At 45.6% G+C, this 11,637-nt stretch overlaps 2 protein-coding genes across 5 annotated transcripts in view; both read left to right on the top strand.

Annotated features, from left to right (window-relative positions):
• Positions 1 to 2,187: 2,187 nt before the first annotated feature.
• Positions 2,188 to 11,637, top strand: part of LOC109924455 (ferritin, lower subunit-like) — a 20,132-nt gene continuing 10,682 nt past the window's right edge. The window contains exons 1-2 of one of the 2 annotated variants that reach the window (XM_048617696.1): positions 2,188 to 2,561; positions 4,875 to 5,021. In XM_048617696.1, the coding sequence (XP_048473653.1) occupies positions 2,460 to 2,561; positions 4,875 to 5,021 (249 nt within the window). In that variant the 5' untranslated portion in view covers positions 2,188 to 2,459. The remainder of the gene's footprint in view (positions 2,562 to 4,874; positions 5,022 to 11,637) is intronic. The other variant, XM_048617697.1, reaches the window with a different exon arrangement.
• The window catches only part of LOC125487188 (multiple epidermal growth factor-like domains protein 6), a 6,651-nt gene continuing 6,238 nt past the window's right edge, over positions 11,225 to 11,637 (top strand). For 2 of the 3 annotated variants that reach the window (XM_048617694.1, XM_048617693.1), the window contains exon 1: positions 11,225 to 11,625. In XM_048617694.1, coding sequence (XP_048473651.1) covers positions 11,228 to 11,625 — 398 coding nt within the window. In that variant the 5' untranslated portion in view covers positions 11,225 to 11,227. The remainder of the gene's footprint in view (positions 11,626 to 11,637) is intronic. The other variant, XM_048617695.1, reaches the window with a different exon arrangement.

An 11,637-nucleotide genomic window follows, 5' to 3' on the forward strand; every position in this document is an offset into this window, starting at 1 on the left:
TGAGAGAGGACTGTCAGTGCTAATGGAACTGAGGCCCACCATAACTAAATGGGTTTTTTTCAAAACAATAATGTATATGGGCATTGCTGGCAAGGCCAAAATTTGTCGCCCATGAATTGATTGGCTCTCTTGGCCAATTTCAAGGGCAGTTAAGAATCAATTACATTGCTGTGGGTCTGGAGTCACATTAGGCCAGATCAGGTAAGTCGGCAGATTTCCTTCCCTAAAGGAACTGGATGGGTTTTTATGATTATCGACAATAGTTCAGCAGTCCACTATCAGTCTTGCTTTTAATTCCAGAGTCAGTAAATTCAAATTACACCAACTTCCACGATGGGATTTGAACCCGTGTTGCAGAATATTAACTGGGGTCTCTGGATTGCAAGGTTACTGACATTGCCTATAGACTCAGACTGTTACATTCCCACAAGAGCCCTTCCGGGTGGCTGAAACATTTTCATCTTGCACTCCTCAGGACACACGCAAGAATGCCAAATTTCTAACAGTCACAGCAATTTATTCTACAGGCGCAAGAGATGCTGGTTGGTCAAAAAGTTGGCTATGATTGGCTGATGTGTTGCCGTGGACAAAGACATAGGGGAAAAAGATGCTATCAACGATCAGATGGTCTGCTTGCTGTCACATTGCTGATAGGAGAGTTGACTGTGTGCAAATTGGCTGTCGCATTTCCTAGATTACAACAATTCAGAGCTACTACATTGGCTGGAAGGGGGACATCCAGAGCTGGTGAAAGGCACTATATCAATGCATGTATTTGTTTTAATTTACTTGGTGGGAAATTGACTTTGAATCAGTTTGTTTGCCCCTTCAGGTGTGGCCTGAGCTTAATTCTCATTGTCTTTGTGTAAATTATCTCCTGAGACATCTCTGCAGCAAAACAGGTCCACTCATCCCAGGCTGTTGGCTCTCCTTGCAATAACATATTTTCATCGGATCCTTGAGATTTGCAATCTGAATTAAACTGAATCCAGAAGGTCTCAGAAGTGAGATGCATTCATGCATGTGGGAAGGGGGTGTTCAGTTGGCTGGATGGCTGGTTTATAATCCCGACTGGCATTAACAGAGAAGGTTCAATTCCCACACTGGCTGAGGTTACCACGAGTGGCCCTCCATCTCAATCTCTCCCCTCGCCTGAGGCATGATGACCCTCAGGTTAAACCCTCACCAGTCAGCTCTCTCTAATGAGGGGGCAACTTTAGGATCTGGTAAGGTTATGGTGCCACAATGGGAGGCAATAGCCTAGCAGTATTATCATTAATGATAATAATCACCTCAGGGGAGGTGTGGCCTAGTGGTATTATCACTGGACTGTTAATCCAGAGACCCAGATAATATTCTGAGGGACCCGGGTTCAAATCCCACAGTGGCGGATGGTGGAATTTGAATTCAATGCATATCTGGAATTAAGAGTCTAATGATGACTGTGAGTCCATTGTTGATTGTCTGGTTCACTAATGTCTTTTAAGGAAGGAAACTGCTGGCCTACATGTGACTCCAGACCCACAGCAATGTGGTTGACTCCGAACTGCAACATGAGCAATAAATGCTGCCTAGCCAGCAATGTCCTCATCCCGTGAATGAATAAAGGAAAAAAAAATTAAACCATTAATCCGGGAAACTCAGCTCGTTCCCTGGGAGGCTGAGTTCAAATCCTCCCACAGCAGATGGAATTTGAATTCAGTCTTAAAAAAAAAGTCTGGAATATAGGAATCTACTGATGACTGTGAATCCATCATCAATTGTCGGAAAAACCCATCTGGTTCACTAATGTCCTTTAGGGAAGGAAACTGCCATCCTTACCTGGTCTGGCCTACAAGTGACTCCAGATCCACAGCAATGTGGTTGACCCTTAACTGCCCTCTGGGCAATTAGGGATAGGCAATAAATGCTGGCCTGGCCAGTACTGCCCTCATCCAGTGAATGGATAAAAATTAAACTTTACCATACACAGGTACATGTTCTGTACAAACAAAAGGAAAAAAAATTCAAGTCTTGCCTCTTCCCTGAATTATCAGGGGGTCTTGGACGGCCTCCAGTTGCCCCACTGTATTCTCCATAGCAAGACATCATTCAGTCAGAGCCAACTTCCTGACCAATCAACATCCTTTCATCCTGTAGTATAAATTGCTGTGATCGTTCGAAATTTGGTATTCTTGCATGTGTCCTGACGAAACCGTCTCAGCGATCTGTCTCCTTTCTCAGGAAGGGCTTTGTGTGAATGTAACGGCCCGTGTCTGCCAGTTAGCCAGCTGGGTTCAGTTCTGAGGTTGGAATCAGTCATCTAGCAGGCCTCCTGTAGACTCCCCTTTGCTGCGTGTGGGCGGTACCTGATAAACCAAGTGTGTCCTGACCTCACCGCCCACCCTTCCACCCCCTCACTGAGCCAGTTTCCTGTAGTGGCTGCTCGGAGCGAACAGGAAGAGCTTGTGGTCTGAGCAATGCAGGCTCAGGTGAGACAGAACTTCCACCCAGACAGCGAGGCTGCCATCAACAAACTTATCAGCATCAAGTACTACACCTCATACGTCTACCTGGCCATGGTAAAACCTACCTTCTTACCGACATCTTGCACTTTAGAATGGGATCTCAAAGAGGCTTAGCTTTTTAAAATGCTACACTTTGCAAAGTTAAAAAGAAAGCTAAAATGATCTCTTTCTAACCTCTGCTGGCGATTATATCATTTAAAATATTGCATGTTGTTTCTCCTCGTGGGAGAGTCCAGGGCCAGAGGGGCATGATTTCAGAGTAAGGAGTTGTTCATTTAAGACAGCGATGAGGAGGAATTTCTTCTCTCAGAAGGGAGTGAATGTGCGAAATTCTTTACCAATGAGGGCTGTCGAGGCTAGGTCATTAACAAGGTTGGGTTAGACAGATGTTTAATCAGTAAGGGGATCGGGGCGAATGGGGAAAAGTCAGGAAAGTGGAGTTGAGGGTTAGCAGATCAGCCCCGATCTCAGTGAATGGTGGAGCAGACTTGACAGGTTTCTGCTCCTATATTTTATGGTCTTTCAGGAGAATATCGATTTCTTTATGCCGTATTCTCAAGACAAGCAGGAATGAAGTCAAGTAAGAAATTGCATTTTCATAGCACCTTTCATCATTTCTAGTCGTTGCAAAGTGTTGGACAGCCACCAGAAGTATTTAAGATGCATAACGCTTCTGGAGTGTAGTCATCATGTTCCAAAGACAAACAAAGTCGGAAATTTGTCTTAAGGCACGGCCTATGTATGTGGGTGTGACCTTAACTCCAGGACTCAGTAAACAGACCAGTGCTGACAATTTAGCAATTCTGACTAACACATCTATATCATACCCATTAGTGCTGCCCTCCATAGAACTGTGCTGCACCTGTCCTGGGAGTGTTTGATGGGGACAGTGTAAAGGGAGATTTACTCTGCATCTAACCCCATGCTGTCCTGGGAGTGTTTAATGGGGATAGTGTAGAGGCAGCTTTACTCTGCATCTAACCCCATGCTGTCCCTGTCCTGGGAGTGTTTGACGGGGGCAGTGTCAAGTGAGGATGTGTATGTTTATTGAGTGTGCAGTGGTGTGTTTACACACATGTGCCTACATGTGAGAGCTTGATCCTGCCCTGTTAGCTTCCAGTCAAACTGCCTGCCACATGATCCCAGCTTTGTCAGAGAGGAACTCTCGAAATCTCACTTCTTCACAGGGATCATGGCATTCCAGAGCCGAGAGAAGAGGACTGCAAATCATACAGTACTGTCAGAATCCAAAGGCATTGTAAAATAGTTTATCCCAGCAGCCAACACCCCTCAAACATTGGAAAAAGAGTGGAGAATTAGCAACAAAAGCATGCAGGAAATAGTTTTAAAAACAGAAATTGCTGGAAAAGCTCAGCAGGCCTGGCAGCATCTGTGGCGAGAAATCAGAGTTGAAGTTTCAGTCTTATGAGCCATCCTCAAAACCGTTTCTGAAAAAGGGTCACTGGGCCCGAAACATTAACTCTGATTTCTCTCCACCAATGCTGCCAGGCCTGCTGAACTTTTCCAGCAATTTCTGCTTTTGTTTCTGATTTGCATCCTCCGCAGATCTTTCAGTTTATATTCAGCAAACAGTTTATGTTGCCTAACCTCTGGCCCAGGGGATTTTTCACTTGACGGATGCAGATACAGTTCAGTAAGGAGTGCACCATGATTAATTTCGATGGCAGTTAAAGTATTTGTTTCATTTTTTTAAACATCTGCTTGTGAGAAAGTGAAATGCAAAGTAGCCATATTCTGCTTCAGAGATATTCAGAACTGCGGATGCTGGAGAATCTGAGATAACAAGGTGTAGAGCTGGATGAACACAGCAGGCCAGGCAGCATCAGAGGAGCAGGAAAGCTGACGTTTTGGGTCTGGACCCTTTTTCAGAAATGGGGGAGGGGAAGGGGATTCTGAAATGAATAGAGAGAGGGGGGAGGCGGATGGAAGATGGATAAAGGAGCAGATAGGTGGAGAGGTACAGGAGCTCTCTTCTTAGAGAGAGACAACTCATCGCAATTTTAACCTGAGGTGGGGGGAGAGTTTGAGAAGGTGAGTCCTTCATGGTAACCTCAGGGTGCGGAAATTGAACCCACGCTGTTGGTTCACTTACCAGCCATTCAGCCAACTGAACTAACCAACCAGCTTTAAGAAAGCACCATTCACTTCAGAGCATTTTAGTAAAAACTTTTAAAAGCCTATGGAAATATTGCCATTATTACCATTCAGCATCACAGCTCTTCAGGTACTTTTGACCAACTTTTCAGAAGTAGCTTTTCGGGTTACTGATCCCCTCCCCACCCCCTCCGTAGATTTGTTGAAGATATTAAATGGTGTCCTTTTCTCTTCCTTTCTTAAAAACAAAAGTCTTTTTATTTCGAACGGGATGATGTTGCACTGGAGAGCTTTGCAAAGTATTTCCATGAACTGTCAGAACTGCTGCGTAAAAATGCTGAGGAGCTGATCAACTACCAGAAGCTCAGAGGAGGTCGAGTCCAGCTGGAAAATATTGAGGTGAGCTGGACATTTCTGTTCCGCCGTCTGTATGTATTCAACTGTAATTTCTTTCCCAAGTGCTTCCTGTAAGCACTTGCTTGGTGTATACTCATGTGAGAAGTACATTTAGGAAGTATTTAGTTGTGCACTTGTGATGCCAACGCATACAAGGCCCAAGTGCTGGAAAATGGGATTGGACCAATTGGGTTGTTGGTTTTGACCAGCGCAGACTCGATGGGCCAAAGGACCTTTATTTCCCTGTGCTGCAGACGCAGGCTCAGTTGCAACGTTTAAAAGACATTTGGATAGGTTCACGAATAGAAAAGATTTGGAGGGAAAGCAAAGTGTGGAGCTGGAGGAACACAGCAGGCCAGGCAGCATCAGAAAAGCAGGAAAGTTGACGTTTTTCGGGTCGCGAACCTTCTTCACAAATGACCCGAAACGTCAGCTTTCCTGCTTTTCTGATGCTGCCTGGCCTGCTGTGTTCCTCCAGCTCCACACTGTGTTATCTCAAACTCCAGCATCTGCAGTTCTTACTATCTCAAGGCTTGGAGGGATATGGGCCAGGAGCAGGCAGGTGGGAGGAGTTTGAAATTGGTACATGGTTAGCATGGACAAGTTGGACTGAAGGGTCTGTTTCCATGCTGTATGACTCTATGACGAGATGATTAGATGCTCCCATCCCACAAATTCTCTCAGGACTCTGATAGGGCTTCTGCGCTATTCCAAAGCTTTCCCAATCAGCATGTGACACTGCTCTGACCATTACAGTGGAGGTGGTGTTGAAAAGGTAGTGTCGATGGAACTCCAGCTTGAGGTGACTGTGGGTGTTGGGTTAGCAGTTGGAGCCACTGAATGGACTCTCGCTGAAAATGAGGGGTGTCTTTGGTGGAGAGAGAGCTGATGGGAAGGGGAGCAGGCAGTCAGAGGAGTTCCACAAACCAATGGAAATCATGAGGGACATAGCTAAGGTGAATAGCAAAAGGTCTTTTCCCGGGGGTAGGGGAGTTCAAAGCTAGATGACATAGATTTAAGGTGAGAGGAGAAAGATTTAAAAGGGACCTGAGGGGCAACTTTTCACACAGATGGTGGTTTGTATGTGGAATGAGCTGCCAGAGGAAGTGGTAGATGCAGGTACAGTTATAATATTTAAAAGATATTTGGATAGGTACGTGGCTAGGAAAGGTTTAGAGGGATATGGACCAAAAGCAGGCAAATAGGGCTAGTTTAGTTTGGGAAACTTGGTCAGCAAGGACAAGTTGGACTGAAGGGCCTGTTTCCATGCTGTATGACTCTATGACTTGCATGGTCCTTCCAGGTACGTTATGTAAATAGTTCCCTGTTTATACTTTATTTGCGGCCAGTTTGTATTGCCTTGGTACCAATGGAATAAGAACTCCCTCCTTCTTGGGCAGTTCATGTGTTCAAACTCTGGTTACACTGGTAACCCAGGAGGCCAGGTTAATGCTCTGGGAACAAGGGGTTCAAATCCACTCTGGTTAAATTTCAATTCTATGAATAACTCCGAAAATGAAAGTTTGTCTTACTAATGGCGAGCATAAAACTATCATTGAAGATAAAGACTCACTTGTTCATGCTGTTCCTTAGGGAAAGAAATCTGCCATCTTTATTTGCTCTGGACTCCATGTAACTCCATACCCACAATGTGATCAGACAGCAACAGGCTCAATGCCTAATCACCCTCTGAAAAGACCCAGTCAGCCCGTCAGTTCAAGGGCAATTAGGGATGGGCAATAAATGTGGGTTTTGCCATTGATGCCCACATCTCAGGAATTTTTTTTAAAAATAATCAGCATCAGGCATTCTGCTGATATCATTCCACAATTTTGACACTGTGTCTGCGTGGGTTTCCTCTTGGTGCTCCGGTTTCCTCCCACAGTCCAAAGATGTGCAGGTTAGGGTGGACTGGCCATGCTAACTTGTCCATAGTGTCCAGGGATGTGCAGGTTAGGTGGGTTAGCCATGGGAAATGCAAGGTTACAGGGATAGGGTGGGGGCTGGGTCTGGGTGGGATGGTCTTCAGAGGGTCGGTGTGGACTCAATGGGCTGAATGGCCTGCTTCCACAATGTAGGGATTCTATGATTCTAAGCCCCTTTTCTCCTTTTTGTCCTCTGCCCTTTCATGCCTAAATGTACTGAGTGTCATTGTGAGGGAGCTGGATTAATGTCAGAGATACCATCAGTAACACAGGGAGCTGTCTGGGAGGGTTTTACAGAGAAACAGCGTGAGGAAGTTAAGTTAATATCACATTACAGTGATTACATTTCAAAGGTACTCAATTGCCTGTGAAGCATTTTGACACTCTCAGCGATTATGAAAAGCAGCTTTTAAATGCAAGCATTTTTAAAACTGCAGATACAGTTGTTAACCAAAAGTTATTTCCTTTCTCCTTTTTTCCCCTTTATTTCTCTTTTTTGAATCTAAGTTCGCTATCTAGCAACTTTGTACCTAACATGGTGCCATTGGGTGACATTGTAAAACTTTTCACTGTACTCCTGTACTTCTGTACTTGAGTACATGTCACAATGAAGGATATTCTGTTCTATTCTATTTCCAAGACCTTCCACTGATACTTCCACTGGCTCTTACACTTATGTTAACAAATACCTATTGTCACATGTGGTTCACTGGGGGCCTAGATTGAGGAATCAACATGTCAGGTGCCAAAACAGAAGCTAAATTGTAGACACTGCAGTTCATCATGCGATCTCATCACTGGCAATCATGTGGAATATGTCCATGAACTTTAATCTTTATCTGCTTCTGTTGCTAAATAAATGGTAGCCATGATGTGGTTGTGCCTGTGTTGGATTGGGGTGGACAAGGTCAGAATTCACACAACACCAGGTTATAGTCCAACAGGTTTATTTGAAATCACAAGCTTTCTGAGCGCTGCTCCTTCGTCAGGCGAAGTAGAGGGATATGCACAGGCACAGAATTCATAGGCGGAGAGATAATAGGCTGTTCACACTCCACTCACACCATTAGTATTATCTTTTGACACTCTTAATTACCTGGAATTATCTTGCAATTATCTCTCCGCCTATGAATTCGGTACCTGTGCGCTTCCCTCCACTTCACCTGATGAAGGAGCACCACTACGAAAGCTTGTGATTTCAAATAAACCTATTAGACTATAACTTGGTGTTGTGTGACTTTCTATCTGAAATAAATGCAGAGTGTGAGAGTACTTGTTGAACGTTATAAGTGCTTTGCATCTTTGATTGTGTAAATCTGCATGAGTAGCACATTTTATCTGTTATGTGAATGAAGGCAGGGTGTTTTCTACCAAAATTAGTGTTTGATGTTTGTCAGCAATTTCTAAGAAGCAACATTGCCCGAGACCTCTGAGCAATGCCCTTTAGGGAAGAATATCTGCCAACCTTACCTGGTTTGGCCTATACATGACTCCAGACCCACAGCAACGTGGTTGACTCTTAACTGCACCCCTGAAATGGCCAAGAGAGCCATGCAGTCCGAGGGCATTTAGGAGTGGGCATCAAATACCAGCCTTGCCAGTGGCACCCACAATACCTATGTGTGAGTTTAAAATTGCCTTGAGTGATGCAGTTCACAGTATCTACCACTAGATAGCAATAGACCATTGATTTTTCAAAGGCTACCCTCGATGTTATCCATCCCAAAATGGCAACGAGGCTCTTGTGATACAATGGTAGTGCCCCTTCCTCTGAGACAGGTGGCCTAGCTTCAAGTCCCTGAGGCGTGTTAAATATTGCTGCTTAGATTAGAAAACTTTCTTTTTTGGAAGTGTGGGTACTGTCGCAGTATAGCTCAGGCAGTGGCACAATTTCTGCACAGCAAGATCCCACCCAGTGCCACGAGCTAACCAGCAGATCATCTGTGTGAGGTGCTGCTAAGCGCCGACAGGAACCCTTTGCATTTACGTCACGCCCTTCACAGCCCAAATGTATAAAGTGGTTTTCCCAAGTGTCGACAGTTGTTGTCACATGGAAAGAAAAGCAGCCGTGAATTTGTACACAGCAAGCTCCCACAACCAGCAATGATCAGGTAAACGTGAGATCTTTCTGAATTATGTATTCCCTAACTCACACCATGTTCCAATTGCCTGTCACCCTGCGCTCGCTGACCTAGTCCACAAACCCCTTTGATTTCAAAATTCTCAAGCTTTGTCCTCAAAGCCCTCCATAGCCTCACCCCTCCCCTATCTCCGCAATCTGATCCAACTTCACAAAGTTTAGGGGAAGGCAATGACCTAATGGTATTATCGCCAGACTGTTAATCCAGAGACGCAGGTAACATTCTGAGGACCTAAGTTCGAATCCCGCCACAGCAGATGGTGAGATTTGAATTCAATAAAAATATCTGGAATTAAGAATCTAATGATGATCACAAATCCATTGTCGGAAAAACCCATCTGGTTCACTAATGTCCTTTAGGGAGGGAAACTGCCATCCTTACCTGGTCTGGCCTACATGTGACTCCAGACCCACAGCAATGTGTTTGACTCTAAACTGCCCTTTGGGCAATTAGAGATGGGCAATAAATGCTGCCTGGTCAGTGATGCCCTCATCCCGTGAATGAATAAAGAAAAAAAAAGAATTCAAACCAGGATCCCTGGAACATTCCTTGGATCTCAGGATTAATAGTCCAATGATAATACTGCTAGACCATTTCCTCCCCAAACCTATAAATGCTAACAGGACTAGACAGGGTAAAAACAGGAACAAAAACAGAAGTTGCTAGAAAAGCTCAGCAGGTCTGGCAACATCTGTGAAGGAAAAAACAGAGTTAACGTTTCAGGTCCGGTGACCCTTCCTCAGAACACAGGAAGGATGCCCCTGATGACTGGAGAGTCCAGAACCAGGAGATCACAGTCTCAGGATACAGAATAGGCCATTTAGGACTGAGATGAGGAGACATGTCTTCACCCAGAGAGTGGGGGACCTGTGGAATTCTCTGCCACAGAAAACGGCTGATGTCAAAATGTTGAATGATTTCCAGAAGAAGTTAGATATAGTTCTTATGTCTAAAGGAATCAAAGAGTATGGGGAGAAAGCAGGAACAGGGTAATGAGTTGGGTGAACAGCATGATCATGTTGAAGGGTGGAGCAGGCTTGATGGGCGGAATGGCCTACTCCTGCTCCTAGTTTCTGTGTTTCTAGCAGATTACAAAGGCAATTTAAACTATACAGCACACTGCTAATGTTACAAAATCTTCCAAGATGCTTCACAGATGCATTATGAAACAATACATGACACTCAGCCTCCTCAGGAGATATTAGCTCAGGTTTTGGTTAAAGAAGTAGGTTTTAAGGACTGGTTTCGAGGTGGAAATTGAGATAAGGAGGTGGAGAGGTTTGGGAAGAGAATTCCAGAGCTTAGCGCTAAAGGCACAGCCACCAGTGTTTGTCAGTGATTCACATCAGGGGTGCTCAAGATGTCAGAATGACAGGAGGCAGACATCTTGAAATTTTGCGGGACTGGGGAGCACAACCACAGAGAGATTTGAAAACAAGAGCAAGAATTTTGAACAGTAAAGGAGTTAAGGGTTATGGTGAGTGGGCGGGGAAGTGGAGCTGAGTCTCAAAAAGATCAGCCATGAAAATATTAAATGGCAGGACAGGCTCGAGGGGCCGGATGGCCTACTCCTGCTCGTAGTTCTTATGTTCTTATGTTCTTATGAATTTTAGAATCGAGGCAGCTTTTATTGGTCAAGCCATTAGAAGCTGTCAGTGTAGCCATCTGAGAAACCTTCCATTTCAATTTTTTAAAAAAATATTTATTCACAAAATGCAGGACAATGAAATGCCCATCCCTGATTGCCCAGAGGTCAGTTAGGAGTAAACCACCATTGCTGTGGGTCTGGAGTCACATGTACGCCAGACCAGGTAAGGATTACAGTTTCCTTCCCTAAAGGACATTGGTGAATCAGATGGGTTTTTCCTGACAATCAATTCATGGTCATCATTAGACTCTTAATAGCAGATCTTTTATTGAATTCAAATTGCACCGTGTGCCATGGCAACAGCACAAGGGTAAACAGCCCCAGAGCATCACTCAGGTAGTCAGCCCGAGCCGCCAGCATGAGCTGTAACAGGCAGGAGCGGGCAGCCTGAGGGGGCAATGGAGGGGCCGAGTGCCCGGAGCGATGGAGGGGCTGTGTCCCAGGGCGATGGAGGGACTGTGTCCCAGAGCAATGGAGGGGCTGTGTCCCAGAGCAATGGAGGGGCTGTGTCCCAGTGCGATGGAGGGGCTGTGTCCCAATGCGATGGAGGGGCTGTGTCCCAGTGCGATGGAGGGGCTGTGTCCCAGAGCTATGGAGGGGCTGTGTCCCAGAACAATGGAGGGTTCTGTGTCCCAGTGCGATGGAGGGGCTGTGTCCCAGAGCAATGGAGGGGCTGTGTCCCAGTGCGATGGAGGGGCTGTGCCCCAGTGCGATGGAGGGGCTGTGTCCCAGAGCGATGGAGGGGCTGTGTCCCAGAGCGATGGAGGGGCTGTGTCCCAGTGCGATGGAGGGGCCGAGTGCCCAGTGCGATGGAGGGGCCGAGTGCCCAGTGCGATGGAGGGGCTGTGTCCCAGAGCTATGGAGGGGCTGTGTCCCAGAACAATGGAGGGTTCTGTGTCCCAGTG

Source organism: Rhincodon typus, chromosome 37 (genome assembly GCF_021869965.1).
Source record: "Rhincodon typus isolate 14 chromosome 37, sRhiTyp1.1, whole genome shotgun sequence".
Taxonomy (NCBI): Eukaryota; Metazoa; Chordata; class Chondrichthyes; order Orectolobiformes; family Rhincodontidae; genus Rhincodon; species Rhincodon typus.